Source organism: Chaetodon auriga, chromosome 15 (genome assembly GCF_051107435.1).
Source record: "Chaetodon auriga isolate fChaAug3 chromosome 15, fChaAug3.hap1, whole genome shotgun sequence".
Lineage (NCBI taxonomy): Eukaryota > Metazoa > Chordata > Actinopteri > Chaetodontiformes > Chaetodontidae > Chaetodon > Chaetodon auriga.
Genome location: NC_135088.1, coordinates 12332003 through 12351079, shown reverse-complemented (window position 1 = coordinate 12351079; position 19077 = coordinate 12332003). Strand labels below are relative to the sequence as shown.

The 19077-nt window shown below is 43.6% G+C and overlaps 1 protein-coding gene across 2 annotated transcripts in view; it reads left to right on the top strand.

Annotated features, from left to right (window-relative positions):
* mtus2a (microtubule associated tumor suppressor candidate 2a) overlaps nucleotides 1-19077 on the top strand; it is a 43424-nt gene that overhangs the window by 3614 nt on the left and 20733 nt on the right. For both annotated transcript variants that reach the window (XM_076749810.1, XM_076749809.1), the window contains exons 2-4: nucleotides 7691-10004; nucleotides 11360-11618; nucleotides 14977-15231. In XM_076749810.1, coding sequence (XP_076605925.1) covers nucleotides 7947-10004; nucleotides 11360-11618; nucleotides 14977-15231 — 2572 coding nt within the window. In that variant the 5' untranslated portion in view covers nucleotides 7691-7946. The remainder of the gene's footprint in view (nucleotides 1-7690; nucleotides 10005-11359; nucleotides 11619-14976; nucleotides 15232-19077) is intronic.

Genomic DNA, 19077 nt, shown 5'->3' with positions numbered 1-19077 from the left:
AAGTGAGCTCCTATCCTATCCTCACCTCTCCTCTCCTCTTTGTCCCCTCGTACAGTTTTGCCCACCAGCCATGCAAGAGTTAACATTTTTCTCTGCGACAGAAGTGAGGGTAGTGGGTGGAGGGGCTTTGCTAATAACAATGCGGTGCAACCAGCAACCGGCGTGGACAGACGCCCCTTTTTTCCTCTCCACCATGCCACCCCTGTCTGGATCTATCTATGTTTTAACTGCAGGGCTCAAACAATAAACACAAGTCTCGCGTCTTCCTCCTCCTCCTAATTCTCCCCTCCAGACTGGAGCAGTCCGTTCGTTTCTAATCATGCTAATCTCCATATCAGTTCCTCTTTGTTTTTTGTTCCCAATCCATCTAATTCCCGTTGTCATTTCTTTTTTTTTTATTTCCTGCACATTTGTCCTCCCTTTATCCATCTGAACCACAATCCATCCTTACAGGCTGCACAGCACAGCAAATCTAGACAGTGAAGCAGCACCATGTCTGATTTAGAGGAGATTCATTCCCAGTACTCACCAAAAGCAACACTGAAAAAAAATATTGGTTAAGGAGATGGAAAATTTCATCAGTAAGTGTGTTTTTGCGTGACAGACCTGTATTTTATAAGCCACATCTTCTCCCAGTGAGAAGCTGTCTCTTTGTCTGTGCTCCTGCTGCAGTGATAGTCTGGATGTGTGTAGTTGCATGTGTAGGTGGTACCCATGTTACTTATATGTTCAACTTTGCACATGTGCATGCAAACACACGCTTTAAGCTCTCATTTATTTCTGGATGTGACACTTTTAGTTTTTTTTTGTATGCTTTTTTGGCACAGTTTGCCGTCTCGTCAGCTAACAACGAGACAAACCTTATGTGTGAACATGTGTTGGTGGACGGGCGTGCGAACATGTGCCTCCATTTTTCATTTCGCTTCGGCTAATAAATCCTATTATTGGCATTTTGTGATTTTCTGGCGATTTCATCGCAGGTAGCGCACACGGACTGCCTGCGAGCAATAAGGAAATAAATCAGCTTTTATTGCAGATGATCTGATTTTCTCATTCTTCTATTCAGTTAGGCATGACCACCCACTCTGACCCAAGATCCTGCAGAAATCCTGTTACAGGTCCCCCTGCGATCCAGAATGACTCCCCTTGGGGAGCAAAAACTGTGTGTATGTGGGAGTGGAGTGGGAGAGAGAGAAAGTAGAGGAGGAGAGAAGGATTATTTGGGCAAATGTAGTCTGCTGATGTGCCGTCTATAACGATGAAAATGGGATTGATCACTTGGCCCTGCCCTCATTAACTCTGTATTATTAAGGTACAAGAGGGGCTGGAGGGAGGGAGAGGAGGAAGAGATAGAGACAGAAATGAAAAGATTTTTTTGAGAAAGAGATGAAACAGATTGGAATCACTGAGGGGACAAAGCTTAATTGAATCCAGCTAGGAGCTATATTATGCTGCAGTCGGGGAAGCTTGTTGATGAGAAGCTGCTCTGTTGCTGTTTATATGCCTATACATAAAGTGCAGAGCAACAATCAAGCAACTGGAAGATACTATTTTTGGATATTCCCCCGTTCTGCTCCACTGTTCTCTGTGATGCTAATCCCTTTGCTCTGCATAGTGAGTTATTGCTTGGTGCAAACATACAAACACTCGGCCACAGTTTAGTGAATCACCACTTGTGAAATTCTGTCTACAGGGTGTCTGTTGTGTCTTCTGTGAAAATGGAGCGTTTAGCTTATTTCAGTGCTATTTCTGTCTGTGTTGTGTAGCTGACAGAGATGGGAGGAGAAGGAATGGATGACTAAAGCTTAGCTTATTTCTGAATAGACTTTCTCACTAAGCTTTATCCTGCTGGATGATTGTGAATAGATTACAAGGACAAGGAGAAAGGAATACTTTTCTAAAATGGACAAGAGGATGATTGTTTATGTGTGTGTTCAGGATTTACTGGTTTATTTGCAATGATATGTGCAGAAGCCTTAAATATACGTACATGTCTGCAGTGGGTAGATGTTCACAAGTTCACACTTTAACACACAGATTTTAACTCAATCCAGCCTCGGGAAGGTGTACAAGGACATACAAGGATGATGTCATAAGAGATTAATTACATGTATGCAAAGACACAGCATGTTCTGTGTTAGAGGGCTGGAGTTTCGTCTTGAACTGCTACACTGCATTTTAATGGAAATCCTGCACTAAATCTAATTATGTCACGTGCAAACACGCAGGAGTCATAAATTATGGTTGCACGCATGTCGAAGCTTTGTCCATTTGTGTTCCCCCCCAACTCTTTTGCTTCTATTTCAGTGTGCTGGAATTCACACCTCTGCAGAAGTATGTGTGTGTGTATATATGGATGAAAGAGAGATGGCACAGGGAAATGTGTGTGCACGTGTGTGTGTGTGCGTGCATGCATTGTTGGGGTTCTCCTGGGACCAGGGAGCTATAAAACCTGTCTGCTCTCCAGTGGGGGAGGAGAGGAATAAAGCAAAGTGCCAAAGACAAATGGCTTCTGTAACAGCCACATGTGCTGCTGGACCGACAACAAAGACACTGAGAGCCAGTATGTGTGCATGTGTTGATTGCGTGTGCGCCTGTGCAGGTGTGTGACTGACACACACAATCCGCTCATATGCACATACGGTCTTCGTGTTGTAACATGTGGCCATATGTTTCTGAAATCAAGAAAACAAGTTGCGTGTTACACGTCCTGTCTGGCTTGGCTTAATCCAGCAATTGAGAGAAAAATGTACGAGATTCTGCAGCAAATTTGTTCTTTGAAATAAAATTCCGTGCAGGACATAACTGTGATCCACTGAATGAAAAAAAGGATTCACAGTCGTTCATATCACCTTGACACTTGAAATCCCCTCTTATATTGTAATTCCACATCATGAAAACCTAAGGGAGAGGGGGTTGACTCTTTTTTGAAATTACAAATATTTTCTTTTGACCTTCCCCGTGACATAAAAAAACACAACACGGTCCCCTCACAATATCTCAAAATATTAACACAAACCAACGACCAACAAGATGGTGAATATTCCAGCAACCTTCTATGTTTGACTAAAGAGCTGCTCAATAAACATTTATTACAGACACAAAATGACTGAAGCGAGCACAGCTCTGTGACTGCTGATGGAGCTGAGCGCTGCGATATTCTCGCCCCGTTCCCTGATTCCATTTAATGAAAACACATGTGAATTAGATCAGATGATGCTATAGCCTGATACATATGAGATCAGATGTCTGACTGTCCCTCAGATTAGCCATGAGATGCCTGCGTGTGATGGGATGTTTTGGCCAGGCAGCTGTTTCAAGAAGCCCAGACTTAATGCTTAATGCTCTCCTTATCAATCCAAACCAACTTCAATGCTTTATTTTAACAGTTTTCAAGGTTAGGAAAATGCTTGAATTCAGCTTGAACTTAATTTTTTTTCGCAGTTGCATTTATAGTAACATAGTAATTTAGATGTGATGATCAAAGCTTCCAAAGTGTGGAAAATTTTGGTTTTGGTACCTTGAAAAGTGCTTGAATTCTGCTCTTAAAAGCTGTATGAACCCTGCCTTCAGCAAAGTTTCTTAACTTCTTCAACTGCAGAACAGAAACGCATTAAATGGAAATATATGTTTCATCAGTAGGAGCAGTTAAGGGCTCATTAGCATTACATATAGTAAAGGATTTCAATAATTACTTCTTTCTGTTCTCCTGGGCTTATATGAGCATGTCACTTCAGAAACGGGGCTGTATAGCTCATACTATAGAGGTTCAAATGATGTACACCCTTCCATCAGGATAATTAGAAAGCTGAGGCTCTCCTGTGACAACTCTCCTCCCCTCTGTATCCATCTGCACGTCTCATCTCTCCCACCTCATGTCTGCGTCTCATGCTTTCACCCACATAGACCTGCTCACATTCAGCGGGAGAAGACAATGAAGAGGGCCTTTTTCTTTTCCAATTCCACTATAGATTTTATTTTTCTCTCCGTTTCCAGTGAGCCATGTTCTCAGCTCATCATTTCTCACCTTCTGAGAAGAGTTTTCTGTGGTTAAATGCAGCACTTGACAGGTTAGGAGCCCAGTGAAAACTACAAATTCCAGTCCTTGGCTGAATTTGATCACTGCTGAGATATCGTCTCATCCTGCCTCCACGCTCTCATCACTTCAGCGACGCGTCTATCTACCCACTTGCAGGGATATGATTGCTCCTGCATGATCATTATATACCTCGTCTGGGAAAAAAAACCCTGGCTTTCACACAGCGACTGTGTGTATTTTGTGTGTACTATGTGCTCATGTGGCTGCAATCTATGCATAGGTGTGAGTTCACATGTGAAAGCATTGCACAGCAGAATGTATGCATGAGCTGTTAGTGTAGAAGCATAAAGCTAACCTTCAGAACAGCCCGCCTCTTTCTAACGCTGACCTTTTCCCCTGATGGAAGGCGCATGGGTCAGGACACGCATTCTGCAATTCCCAGGGATATGGCATTGCCATGACAACCGAAGTAGGACTGTTCAATTTTTCCTTAGATTTGCCTCCTGCTGTTTTCCCAGAGGAGCTCATACTGAGTAGCTACCTCAACTAGTAGGTCTCACCATCAGGGTGAAACAAAGCCTGTCTTCATTATACATTCCACCCCAGATCACCTCAATGTGCATACATGCAAGAATAATATTAGTCTTGTACTCTCTGGTATTCCATCAAAAAGTCCAAATCAGTGCCACTTTTAAATACTTTAATTCTGAAAGAACCTAACAGATCACCACCAGGTTAATTTATCTTACCTGTTCATCATGGGTAACTGGTACAGAAATAATGTACTATTGTACGCCATTAGCAACAGTGCATACACAACTTGTGAAGTCAAACATGGTACTCACTGTCTTTTTTTTTATTATTTTTTTGTGCAGTGTTTCCAACGCAGAGAGATGAGACTTGATGATCAAAGATATTTGGTACACTTTCATAATTCATATTCCAGTCAAAGGACACATCAAATCAGCCCCTCACCATCACTAGTTCATCCACTCACTCCCATGTGATCCTCTGTGCTTTTAGCATCTGACTAGGTATGTCACCAACATAAGGCAATGCGACAGCAGGGAGAACCTGTCAAGTTTTTTTTCCTCAAACGCGTCTCCTGAAGAATCCCAAGATACACCTAATTTCTTATGCTCTTTATCATCACCACAGGCCCTTTCGTTCACATAGTCAGACAGGCTCTTTTGTTCTCTGTCTCACTGTGTTTAGGGTTTTCCCAGATTGGTTTTGTCTGCCTCGCTGTGAGGTGATGTGCAGCTTATTCTGGTTCAGCCACTGTGACCAAGCTTATAGCACTCAGCGGCCCAAGACTGCTGTCATCAGCACAACCTCCTGTGCTACATCAGTGCTCTAATCGATGTGCCACCCACTCTCTAATACAACTCTCTGTCTCATTCTCTCCCTCCCATTCCTCTCTTTCCCTGCCTCTTTGAGTTTTGTCTGTGTCTGTTTTATAATTAGCTAATTATTTGATTGTGTGCACCAGCTAAGGGTAAATATTAGCAGTATGCACAGAGGCAGAGTACAGACAACGGAGTGAATTATCCTACATGTTGTTTGTTGCATCTCAAGCAGATATTGCCAGTAAAGAAATGCTTATTTTGACAAATATCTTCCATCAATATCTGATGGCAAGCGAAGATGCATTTCAGAGTGTTAAAAGTTTGATATTTGGTTATGAAGGTTTCAGAATCCTCTAGTAAAACAACCTTTTTTTAACCTTATTCAACTCACCAAGTCCCCAAAAGTTCTGTCAAATATTCTTTGAACACACTCTTCAGGAAAATATGATAATATCCCCGAATAGCTTTTAAGCCGACGGCCTTCAGGAATACAAATCATATCCTTGAATGTTTCCCCTCCCAGTGCATTTGGACAAAATGTAGCTCTACTCCCGATTGGAGCAGCATCGCATGTGCCAAAGGCAGTGAGAGCCGCCGTCTTAGCAGTTCACTCTGTTCACTGATGTTGCTGCCACAGGACACATGGAGAAGGCACCTGCTAATGAGAACAGACTCCCCCGCCACACATATAATTAGAGGGTGGGAGTTATATCTGAACCTTGGAACCCACTCATACATTTAGTGTGATGGTTTGAAGACACATATTTGACAACACAAAGACCATCTCGGTCTAAATATCCAATAATCACTGCCTGCACAGACAGGTGACTGCACGCAACATTTACCTGATTGGAATATACCTTCACTGTATGCAAATTCTGTGTGCAATGTAAGAAAAAGGTTTGCGTTTGACAAACAGGTAAACAAAAGATCCTCAAACGCAACTGAGTCCATAAATATTCTGTCGTTTTTATGCTTCTGGTTCAAGGCAGAAGGAGAATTCCTCAAACAGCTCTTGCATAATTATGGAGAGATTGAAATGTAAAGAGACACCCGGAAGTCTTTCCTCCGAGAGCGAAAACATAACAGAGTCATTTCATGTTGTCAGAGTCAGTATCCTTTTCTCTTGTGTGCTTGTTTATTGGTTTGGGTTTTTTTCTCTTTTCATACTCTGATAAAACTGTCCTGCTTTGACACGGTGTGACAAAAGCTCTCAGACATTTGCCCTCCCTGCCATCTGCTCATCTACTGACTCTACATGTCTCAGTGGCAGCACATACAGTTGGTTACTTTGAAATGGAGTCTACTCATGACGACGCAGCGATCTGAATCTCAGTTTTCTGTCCACCCTGCAGAATACTGATTTTAAATAAGGCAGGATGCGCTGCTGTTGTGTGCGATCGAATCGTGGCATTGGCTAAATCAGCCATATGGCATGTTAGAGAAGGCATGTTGAGAGAAGAGTGTTAACCCTCCTGTAGTGATCAGACCTACAAAATGGATTTATCCCTCCTGAGCTGGTGTTTCTACTCCTCACCTGTTACAACATAATTTTAGCGTGTGTTTTATTTTTTATAAAACCGAAATGGAACATATTTTTATTGCTGAAGTTTTCCCAGTATCCTCTGCCTTCTATTTTTCAATGTCTCTTGAGGAAAAAAGCTCATTACAAAACAGGCTGCACCCTTCCCTCTCTTCCTCCTTCCTGTCTTCATCAGCAATCCCCAGGGTGATTCCTTCACTTACATACAAACAGTCTGTAGCCTCAGCTATCCCCCTCTTCTCTCTCCACTTGTCTCTTTTCTTTCTGCCCTCCAGTGAGCACCCATCATTATTTGATCATTCTTACTATTAATGATGCGCTACTCTTGCTGGTTACAATATGAGCATAATGCTCTTTGTGTATTTAGCCACATTAGATTTTACACTCAAGGAGCACAATTTAATGTATAATGTTTTGTATCAGCAGATGATAATAAAAAATACAAAAGCCTTTAGAATAGAAACAAGGTAGTTCTGAGACACATCCTCTTATGCCTCCAGGGTCTTTCTGTCCCATTGGCAGCCTGTTGTGTTTAGTTTGAAATGACCATCCATTGATATGAGTCACACAAATAAAGAGCTCAAGCCTGTGGGCTACGCACAGTTGATTTCTGAAATTGCAGCTACCCAGACCAGACTAAATATAGAACACCTTAAGTGGCTCTGTGGGGAAGAACAGAATAGCTTCTGTGAAAGTGCCTGCATTTCAGCCATACTTGTTGCCCTTTCTTACAGTTCCCTTTGTTGTCTTTGCTTTCAGGTTGAACAGACCTCCCTCTTTCTGAAGAGCCATCAAAGACAACGTTGTTAACTCACAGTAAACACAAGATAAGTGGCGAGTTGAAGTGAAAAAGATTTCATGAGATGACATTTCGTCCCTGGAATAATCAACTGAAGGGCCATCATCACACAGACCCTGAAGAGGAGAGATAGGGAGGAAAGAAACATTTGTAAGTCCATAGATGGCCTCAGCACCCTGCAGGTGTCTTTGAGCGCGCCAACAGAATCGGTCCGTCATGAGCATCCCAACTGGTTACCAGGGACTGAGGGCCAATGTTGACAGAGGAGAAAAGATTGGTAACAAAACCCAAATGCAGTTCCCCCAAACTGGGGATGATAATGCCAATCGATTGTCCTCGATCGGCGATCACGAAGGAAGAGGGCTTATAGAGGATGCAGGATTCAGCACAGGCTCGATTCCTCCTTTGGTCTCTCAGAGTGAATCTCCGGACAAGTTAGTGATCTGGGGTTCTGAACAGCAATGCATGGAGCCTGATCTCAGAGAGTTTGATTGTCAGGAGATACATACGTTTTTGGGAAACAGGGATCAGGAGGAGGACAATGAAGAGGAAGATGATGGAGGTAGTATGAGAGACGGAAAAGATGAGGCTGCCATGTCCATATCCTCAAGCTCAACTGCCAGTTCTGCTTCTATCGGAGTGAGGAGGAATGACAACGACAGCAACAAAGTGGAGGGTAGAATACAGCGGGGTAAAGAGGTGCAGAAAAGGATTGCCTGTCATAGCACTGAAGAGCTAGACACATGTGTGACAGGCTCAATAGAGAAAAGGGACACCAGGTCAGGTAGGGCAGGAGACAGGGAGAGACGAAAGGGAGGTCTGAAGGAGTCCAAGTCGGAGACAAATGTGTTCGTGTCCAGTCTGTCAGCCGTTTGCCTCAGCGGGAGCCTGTCAAGTGTGCTGGATAGTAGTGGAGAAGCGTCGTCTCTCATCTCTCTGTCCAACTCCAAGACCAACCCATATCCCAATACAAACAACACTACCTCAGCCCAGACCAGAAGAAGGGCAGCCCCTGTAGATGCCAACCAGAACTCCCCACCATTGCATCCTCAAGAGAAACATGGCCGTCCTCAATACTACAGCCAGGATCAGAGACAGGAGGATGGAAGTCAACATAGAAATGGCTTGTCTTCTGATGGGGGGCTGGGCCAAAGGAGGAAGGCGGGATTTGAGGAGAGGGTGATGCCGCCTCGACGGCAACAGCTTGTCAGACCCCTCTGTCAGACAGAGATGGGAAGATCACCGAGTTTGGTAGAGCCCAATGCTCACCAAGCTGAGACAGGGCAACCTTTCTCAAGCGACCCCTCTCCGGATTCACACAGCAATGGGTCAAACAGAAAGTTTACAAAATCGTCTTTACGAGAGCCATCAGATTTCTCCCCCCTGTACAAAGCATCTGGATTCTCACAGCCCAGACAGCCCAACCAGGCAGCCCCAAGGGAGGCTCCACCTGCAGAAAAACAGCCCGCTACAGCTGCATGGCGTAATTCAAGTCCTTCCAATCCTTCCACTTTAGAGAAGAGACCCCAGACGCAGCTCACATACAGAAGGAATTGCTCCAGTCCCAACAGGACGGGGGTTGATTCCAGGTCATCTACCCCTCCCCACTCCCCTCTCAGGACACCCCAGGGTTCACCACGCAGGCAACCCTCCATGTACCTCGTTTCCAGGAGTGTCTCTGGGGTGATTAGACACATCCCGTCAGGATGCAACCCTGCTGTAACAACATCAGCTCAGGGCTATAGCAACAGTTGCATGAGAGCACCAGTCAAAACCAATATAAGCACAAGTGGAATCCCCAAAGCGCCTCTTAACAACCAGCAGAGCTCTAACCACAACGCCAGCCCCAAAGAGAGCTCCCCATCACCTAAACTTAAACCTAAAGGAGTTCGGCCCAAAATCATTACCTATGTCCGAAAGAACCCTCAGTTTAAGCCTCAGGCTTCTGACGGACCTTATCAGGTATCCTCTCTACCATCACGACTCTCAGCATACACACACGGCGAAACAGCCACCTCCTTCAAAGACCCCCCTAAAGACCCCTCCAAGCCTGATGCAGAAACCAGAGGAGCCCCAGTACTCAGTGCCTCCAATCTGCTTTATGACAAATACCGCCAAGAGATGCAGACAAACGTCTTCCCATCAGGAATGCTGAACAGGACTATCAGGCCCCCTGGACACACACACACTGTCCCTCCTGCACACACACACAGCCACACGGCACCCCCAAAACTGGGCAGCAAAGCAGACAACTTCTACGGGCCACCGTCAGAGGTGGGTGCTATATGCAGTCTTTATTATAAGTAACTGATTTCAAGGTTTTTGTTCCACTACCACTACCACAACACATTCACACAAACAGTGAAGGACAAAAATAGCATTTAATTATAATGGTTCCCATATCAATTAGCAGGAGAGAACTACTTTATGACATACAGTACGCCACCATATGCATTAAGTACAAAGACAAACCCCTTCTGTTAAATTAGTTGACTCTGCATATCGGTTTCGCGAGCTGCTGTCCATAATTTCTATCCCACAGTAAACCATGTATAATTGATCACAGCTCTTCTCTCCCACTCTCACAAGAGCTGCTCATTATCGCTTTAAAATCATTCCTTATTGATTCTGATTAAATAGCTTCATTTGGCATTCATATTCATACAGCGTCAAATACCAGCATGTGGAAATAAATACTTAATGCATTTTGAAGTACAAAGCCCACAGGGACAAGATGATTCTCAATGCTTTGTATGTCACCGCATGTACAGTACATTAGCATTTTGTCCAGCACACAGGGTAACGCCGTTGAGAGACAGCACTTACTCTTGAATTACGCTGCAGATGTTAAACAGGTCAAATTTCTAGATGTCAGTTCCCCTGCAGGTCTGTGTTACATTTTCTTGCAGAGGCAATAGTATCAGATATGCTGTGATCCACGTTTCATCAGACTGTTTATTTCTTCTACTCACAGCTGAAATCAGATCTGTGGGCACACTGCAGTCAGGCAGCCAAGATAGTTGTAGAAATTGCTAGCTATTGCACATGATCAGCCTCATCACAGTCTAAAATACAGAATGTCTGATAACAAAGAGAATGTAGCCTTTTTGGGTATAATGACAGATGTAATACATGATTATGCCGATGGTTAATTAGATTACAGGGTGAAATGTTTTGTTGCTCAGTATGTTCACGATGTCACAGGAAAAATATATAACATTAAACATGTCATGACAGTCAGCTGCTAAACACATTAGCATGTGAGCGAACGGCAGCAGAAAATACCAGTGGATGCTCATGGACTTTACTTTACAGACAGTAATTACATCTGCAAGGGCTTCAAGGCGAATTTATGGTCATACCAGACACATGCATGTATGAGAAAGTAACAAAGTTACAGTTTGTGTACCACTCATTCAAATTAACTTTGCCCCTTCTCTTGAAATACCTAATATTCTAATACATATATACCTAATTCTTTTCAATTGGTGTCCCAGGGTAAATTATAGGGTGACTAGAGGACAGAAGTATTGGATTTTCTCTGGAAAAAGGAAATTAACCTCTGCTGTAATGTGGCATGGGACTATGTCAGTATTTCACTAAGTTCATTTCATCATTTTGATCTCTAGGTGGGAAGATCGGCCAGTTTTAAAGGGAATCCTGCCGAGGACGCCCTGCAGGCCCGCACGGCCACTCAGGCCGGAGGGAGCGGCAGCCTCCTGCGCTCTGGCAGAGGTCTGCGTCTGGGCCTGGGAGCTGTCACCAGAACCGCCACAGGCTCAGCCAAGGGCAGAGGACCAGGTCAAGCTCAGAGGTCAACGCTGGTCTTCAGCCAGCCAGTCCAACCTGTCAGCCCAGCAACCAGTCAGAAAAGCCAAGATAACACAGGTAAGTAAAACATTTCACAGAGAACAGCTCGAATCCCAGATGGAGATGGCCTCCTTTCAGCTACTGTACGTGTCTGATTTTTATTTCAGCAACCCAAAATTTGACACGCTAGAGAGCTACCTTATCTTTCTTCTCCTCTGCAGCAGGAAGCAGTGGTGGGACTGTTCCCCCCTCAAATTGGCGTGAGATGAAGGCAGCTCATTAAAATGCGTTCTCTGAGATTAATTTTGGCTGATCTGATTGGAGGGCTTTAAGAAATACTCTGAGGGGACTTTTCCTGCTCCAGGAGGCAGCCATCTACAAAACAAAATAAATAAATAAAAGCTTGCTCAGACTTTGTGCCCCCACACAGTGAATTTCTAATTCAGATAATTCAGATACCACCTCTGACTGCTGAAGTCAGACTTACATTACAGCTCGACTGTCGCTGGAATATTGAAGTATGAAATTTGCTCACCACCCTGCACACTGCTGGAAGGCCGTGCCATTTATCACTTCCATGCATGTTTGATCTGCTCTCTCCCTGAGCGCGATAACCCGGACACACAGTCAGGAAAACACACAGAGACATACTGTACACGTGCATGTGTACACTCACAGATACCCAGAACTGCACAGACCTGATTGATCAGCATAGTGTTATGATGTGCCAGGCTTCCTCATCATAATCCCTATTAATACATATGTATGGTGTCTCACTGCTGCCTGGCCCTCTGGGAACTACAGACTTTGAAGTGCAAAGCAATTAACTCTTAAGTAACGTCAGTATTTTCCTGCTGGAATCATCTCTCATCCCTGCTGTACCCTGCTCTACACACACTGCATGGATAAAGAACAGCTAAAATATGTACTGTATATGCAGCATTGGTCAAAGTTGTGCAAATCAATGTCTGGCCTTGTGTATGCAGGCTATGTAATTACAGGATTTCTGTTTTTTAAATTGTTGTTGTTCTCATTTGGAAAAGTCTGAGGCATAACAGTGTGCCAAATAGTGGTTTTTAAGGTAATATTTAAGGTACCTGTGAAGGGAAAATCTCTCCATCTTCCATACACACATATTATAGTAATTATGCTGTATAGCTATTGTGAAACAGTCAAAGTACTCCAACTTCTCACATAATTACTGTGTAGGTTTTAAACTCTGGTATTGTCATGTTAATGAGGATGATCCACTTATAGGACAGGACGTCTGTGCTGAAGCTGCTGTGATTTCTGCATATTCAGTCTCTCGTCCTGCCTTCTTGAGAGCAGTAAAGCTTTGCTTGAGTACTCCAGCAGAGATTGCAATGCACTCAAGTATAATATTTAATAACATGCAATTTAATAGTTTGTGGAGGAAATCCATGCAGGTTGTCTGAACACACCTTGGGCTGTAATTAAAATTGGTTGGTCATTATAGTGCTCATCCCAGCCGCCTGTCTTGCTGAGTTTTCGGAGCCCAGTTTGCATAATTCATCTCAAGTAAGGATGCTCTTTTTTCAGTGAGAGCCAATGGATGTTTTCAAGATGTTTTCATTTCTCAGGGGTTGTTGAGAAACTGAAAAGTGGTGCTTCTGACCCACGGGCAAAATAAATGCTTTTATTCAAATCTTTGGAATGGCTGAAGGGAGAAAACTGCAAGTCCAGGAAAACACACAGGGTTTTATGACTTATGAAGCATTTTTAAATGTGCACCTTCGTGAATTTCAGTGCTGTTTTGATAGGCTACTTTATCAGATGGAGGGTATTTTACAGGTGCAATTTGTGGAACAAGGAAATGACAAATGTAGGAGAAATGCAGAAGAAAGAGACTAAAATAAGTTATTGTGTGACTAATACAAACACACAAGGACAGTCAAAGTCATATTAATAATTTCATCACCTCCTGATTCCTCTGTAGATGCTCATGAATAATGTGTGTTTTCATTTAGCGGGAGCATAGGGCTGTGATACCCAGGCTAAAGTGGATGTTTGTCAGGCTCACTCCCCCCGCCTCCTCTCAGAGGGGATGAATGGAGTGGGGCACAGGAGGGAAATGAGGACATTTATCTTTAATGAACCTGACCTTCTCACTCAAGAGCAGCGAGCTGCAATCTAATAAACAGGCCGCATGGCGCACAGGCAGATATTGAGGAAGGAGGATAAGTGATGAGTGTGAACAGCAGCACCGATGTTGCTGGAGGGGAGCTCCACTTTTCTCCCTCTTTCTGTCCCACTTTGTTTCTCATCTGGTATTCTTCGTCTTGGAGTTTTGTCTAGTGCTGATGTGCTGCTTACCCTGTAGCTTGCGCTGGAGCACACCGCTGTGCCAAATGGAGAGGAAAGGAGGGCTGCCCACCTTATCTCTGCAGCCAGCAGGGGATAATACTCGTCTTCTGCGCTGCTGGCTGGGGCAGCCAAGATGGGTCTTCTCTCCGAGGCCTGGGGATTTACCCACTGCCCACTGTGTGTGCGCAGCCTTGGTTGTTCATGCCTGCACATTTCATCTGTTTTGCTTTTGGAAACCATAGATTACCAAGAGGGAGGATTTCTCCCCATTGCTCACTGACAATAGCAACCACAATTGAGCTATGATTACTTTTTTATCCTCCCTTTCTCATTGATTTCCTGTCTTTTCTTCTTCTTCTTCTTCTTCTGTAAAGATGTCTTCTCTCCTCTTCATTTTCTTCTCTTTTAATACACTGTTCACTAACCTTTAGTACATAAATAATAAGGAATTACTGATCATGTAATGAACTATTAAACGCAGGCAAACATGGTGTATGTATTGGAGAGATATATCTAAAGATCTAAATTGTGGGTGTCGTATTGATCATAACTGTGGCAGCATTAGAGAAATTGCTGGCCACCAGCCCAGTCTGCAAGCACGGCCAGAGCCAAAAGCAGCTGTTAGCAGGTTGTTGTGTGTATAGTTATTATATTTGCTTGCTGTAGCAGCCAGAGTCATAACACAGGAAACTTCCTGTTGCCCACTGAGAGCTTAGTCAACACGGCTGGATAAATGATTCACAGGGGAAATAAACATCACAGCTATGCTGAATTCCCTGCATTTTGTTGGTATGTGAGTGGTTGTTAATGAGTTTACAGTAGCCAGTCAAACACAAACACACACGCATGCACACAAAATTTTATTCCCTATTGTCGCTATGCTCTCTGTTCAGCACCATATGCTGCAGCATAAGTTGAAATGCAGGGAATGATGAGTTTGTTAATCACTCTCTGTATACTGTCTGGCTGCTGCCTATATTTTCTGTCATAATAACATCAGTTCAGCTGAGGATGCACAATGTTTACAGTATACGATACCTGTTGAGAAGCTTTCTGTTCACTCAGTGTTGTCTAATAATACATCAAAAAACAATTCTCCATCTTCTAACAGACGACCAGGTCTTCACCCATCATGCTCCCGCTCCTCCTCCAGCCACAGCAGCAGCCCAGCCCCAGGCCGCGGCCTCCAGGTCTCTGCTTCCCAAAGCAAGCCAGTCAGGCCTGCGTCCCCCGGGCTTCAGCTCCACCCGTCTACCCGCGGGCCGCCTGGCAGCCTTTGGCTTCGTCAGGAGCTCCAGTGTGTCCTCCGTCTCCTCGGCCCACTCTGCAGACAGCACACAGAGTGACCCCTGCAGGACAGCTCACCGTGAGTCCACTCAATGCAAATCTACAAGTTCCAAGCTTCAACTCTTACTGTGTATTCAGTTTCTCAAGCATGTGTCTGTCTTGGTTGCAATGCACTTTTATCTATTTGTTAAGCCCAGTGAGCCTTTCACAAACACCTCGTTTATCACTGCATCATGAGTACACTATTACCATCACCATACTGTCTTTATTGCTGTATCCCCCTCATGAATGTGGTTTGCATAAACAGCCCCCTCCCACATTCATTATGTTGCAGTTTGCTTTCTCTTCCCGAGCTCCACCCCGCTTACAATTTACTCTTCACTCTGTATTTTCATAAACGAGCTGCAGGTTGAACTGCGGAGCCGGCGCTTCGAGAAGCACATTTTCTATATCACACAAAGACACTGTGGAAGGGATGTTTCTGGCAGCAGACACAGCCAGTACAAGTGTCTAATTGTATTATGATACATTCAGGTTTCACTGTGTGTTCAAACATTCATTTGTTTGTGCATGTGTCACATATGATTGACCCAAAAAGGGGCCCCAATAGTAGTTCGTTCATTTATTGTCATTAAGACTGCAGGTCAGAACATGGTGACACTGTGACAAACTGCTGAGTTTGCTCATGGATGATTCCTAAGATTGATGAGTAAAGGGTGATTATGCACAACTGATGTGATATTACAGACAAGAAAGCAAGATGATTCTTAGTTGGGACTTAAGAAAAGAAGAAAATATAATATGAAATTCAATGCAAAAGTGATAATTCATTAATTCAGATGCTTAACAAGGCGTTTGACAGCTCAGCTGTTTTTTTTCCTGAATGTATGTAAAAACAACAGCGCATGATGTCACTCCTCAGACTCATCAGTAATTTAACAGGCTCTTAACTCGGTCTGTGCTGCAGATTCAGTCAGTATCAGCAGAGATAACTGTGCAGTGTGGATACTTTCTCATTTTCACAGTCTTGGAGAACTGGAGGTGTACTTACGGCCGTGATTTCAATGCTGCTTGGCAGGCTGGTCGGTTAGTTGGCTGAATTTGTGGTAGCTTGCATGTGTTTTTAATGTGACCTACATAAGGAATGCTTGTTCTTCCTCTCCCAGTTACAGTTGACGTAAGCACCTCCACTCTCACGCACGTCAGGCCCCCCTGTTATGTCATTGCTCCTATCCCTTGCCCCCCCCCCTGCTGTTGTATTCATACTTTTTTCATCCCCCTTTCCTCTCTCCTATTGGTTGAAAATGAACACAAACTGTGCAGTCATGTGGGGAGGGCACCTTTACAGCCACTGTGGAACAGGGAGAACTCCATGGGGTGTTTAAAAAAAAAAAAGACATAAAGAAAGACATTAATGTGGAGGTTTGAATTTTTGAAAAGCTTGTCATTTCTGTTTCACGCATGCTGACACATTGATTTTATCATTGTTTTCATCAATTGTTTCTCCATGTTTGGATAAGAACATAGAAGAAAGTACAGTTTCCATGACACTTGGGTGCTTGTATGGCACCAACTGCTGCCCGCAGCTGTATATTTTGATTTTTCTATTTCTGTGTTGGCTTGCTGTCAGAGACAAATGCAACATAATCAACAGTATTGAACTCACCCATCCCTTTCCTCCGGATAATAGCTTCATTTGTATTGTATTTTTCCAAAGAAATTACTGCTGGTATCCATATCAAGCATCAATGAAGTGAGATTCAACAGAAAAGTACCTAAAGATCACAAGTTTATACTAATACGCATCAGACTTGATGTGACTCTTAACTGTAATAGGTGTATCCTGTGAGATAAATATACACAATGTAACTGACTTCTTGCTTAGCATAGTTTAGCATATTGTCTATTTAAGCAGCTGCCAATATCAATGTGCAGGTTTGCTCCAGCAGTCTGTCATAGGCATTTTGACCGCTATATATTACACCTGCTAACACTCACAAACACACACACACACACACACACACACACACACACACACACACGCTCACACAGCACAGGAACACCTGCCAGCAAAACGCAAAAGACTAGAAGTTTTAAAAGCGCTGCCTGCAGCAGAATGTTCCTCCTCCCGCTGTTGAACTCCGAGCACAGTGAGACCAAAATGGAATCAAGGATGATAGACATGAGAGGCAAAAGATTAAGGGCCTTTGATGTTCATTTCTGTGTGTGTGTGTGTGTGTGTGTGTGTGTGTAACAGTAAGAGAGGCAGGAGGGGGGTTGCAGAAACATTTACTTCCACTTTGACTCTGTGTGTTGCTTGTGACCTTTAGCTGCGAGGCATTTGAACTCACCGCTCTATCTGAACTTTGCAGACTGAAGTGGGCTTGACTGTAGACACCTCTCCCTCTCGGTCTCTCAGTGTGTGAGCACTTGTTGAGCTGTAATCAGAGGGTTGTCTGATGCCTTTTTGTCGAACCTTTCTTTGGGAAAATTGCTTTGGGAAAGTTTTTTTTTTTTTCTTTTTTTATTGCAAACTTTTTATGTTCTTATCGTTTCTGAACTTGGATTCAATCATCATGAATTTGACCATTCAGCTTAATCCCTCCAACAGGCCAGGTCTCAAAAATTAATACAGTTAGAGCCCAAACCTCAAACTCTTTTTTTTTTTTTCCTAGGGGCACTATAGAAAAGCTGCATAAATAGGGATAGGGATAACATTTCATTCAAAGTTAAATCCTTCCCTCATTTCAATTTTAGATATTGTCAATTTATCTCCAAAAAATCACATTTTGAAATCCTCATGTAGCCCGAGGCAGAAAGTGAAATATTTTGAGTGTGTGTTTCTGAGTGAAAACCACTTGTAGACTGATGATGATGAAATCCCAGAGCAGAAAAAGGACAGAAAAGTTGAGTAGCAGTAATGAGAGCTGATAAACAATCGTCAGTCTCTAATTTCCAAAACCTCCATCTCTGTTTGGCCCGTGCTTATTTGTGCTGGTGAGTGTACGTCAGTACAGGACGTGTGCATGTGGCGATTGTTTGCGATTCGTGATTTTCCTCTACCAGCCGGGGATCTTTGCCCCCTCTCACTGCGTTCCAACTAAGATCAAAGAGCAGCCAGATTGACAGATGAGTTCTCACACGTCTTTTTGCCAGGGATGTCGGGGGAGCCGCAGCAACCCAGTACCTCCTTCTGTAACAGAGAGAAGAAAAGCCAGGCTCAGTTGCTCGTTTTCCCCATTGATCAGCAGGAAAAGCGGACTCCATTAGGGCTCTGGATGATACAGATACGAGAAATCGTTAAGGAACGGAGCGATGTGGAGGAAAGGATTGCTAGTGGAGTGGGCTAGAGGAAGTTTCCCTGGAGTTTAAATTCCTGTCATAGCTCGTCAGCCTGGTGTAATCAATGTGCACATGTGTGTAAGTGTGTGTGTGAGAGGAGCGGGGAGGCGAATGGATGCATGGCTGGGGAGACTATGCTCTGATTTACACAGGCATCGGGTCAATCACGATGTTAGAATTCATCAGGACACCCAAATTACACACACATAAAACACATTTTTCACTCATTCCTTATAAGCCAATGCAAATAATCAAAATCAGTCGCTGAGATCTCTGCCTGCACCCTAACATGGCGTTAAATGGAATTTTGTTCGTGGTGCTCACAGCGCTGAAAAATTACATTTAAAAAATTCAACAGCATAATCGTGTCCCAGAAACAATAGTTTTACTCATGATAATATTTCTCTGGTCGAAAGTGCTTCCAATTAAAACTGTTGGCAGCTTCCTTCGTTGATTTTCGATGCTGGGAAGACCACAAATGAAATTCCATTCAACAGCATTTTATTAGGACGGAGCTGGAAATGATTTTAGAGATGTACTTTATATCTCAAACTAAAAGCTGGTTGAATAAAGCTAAAACTAT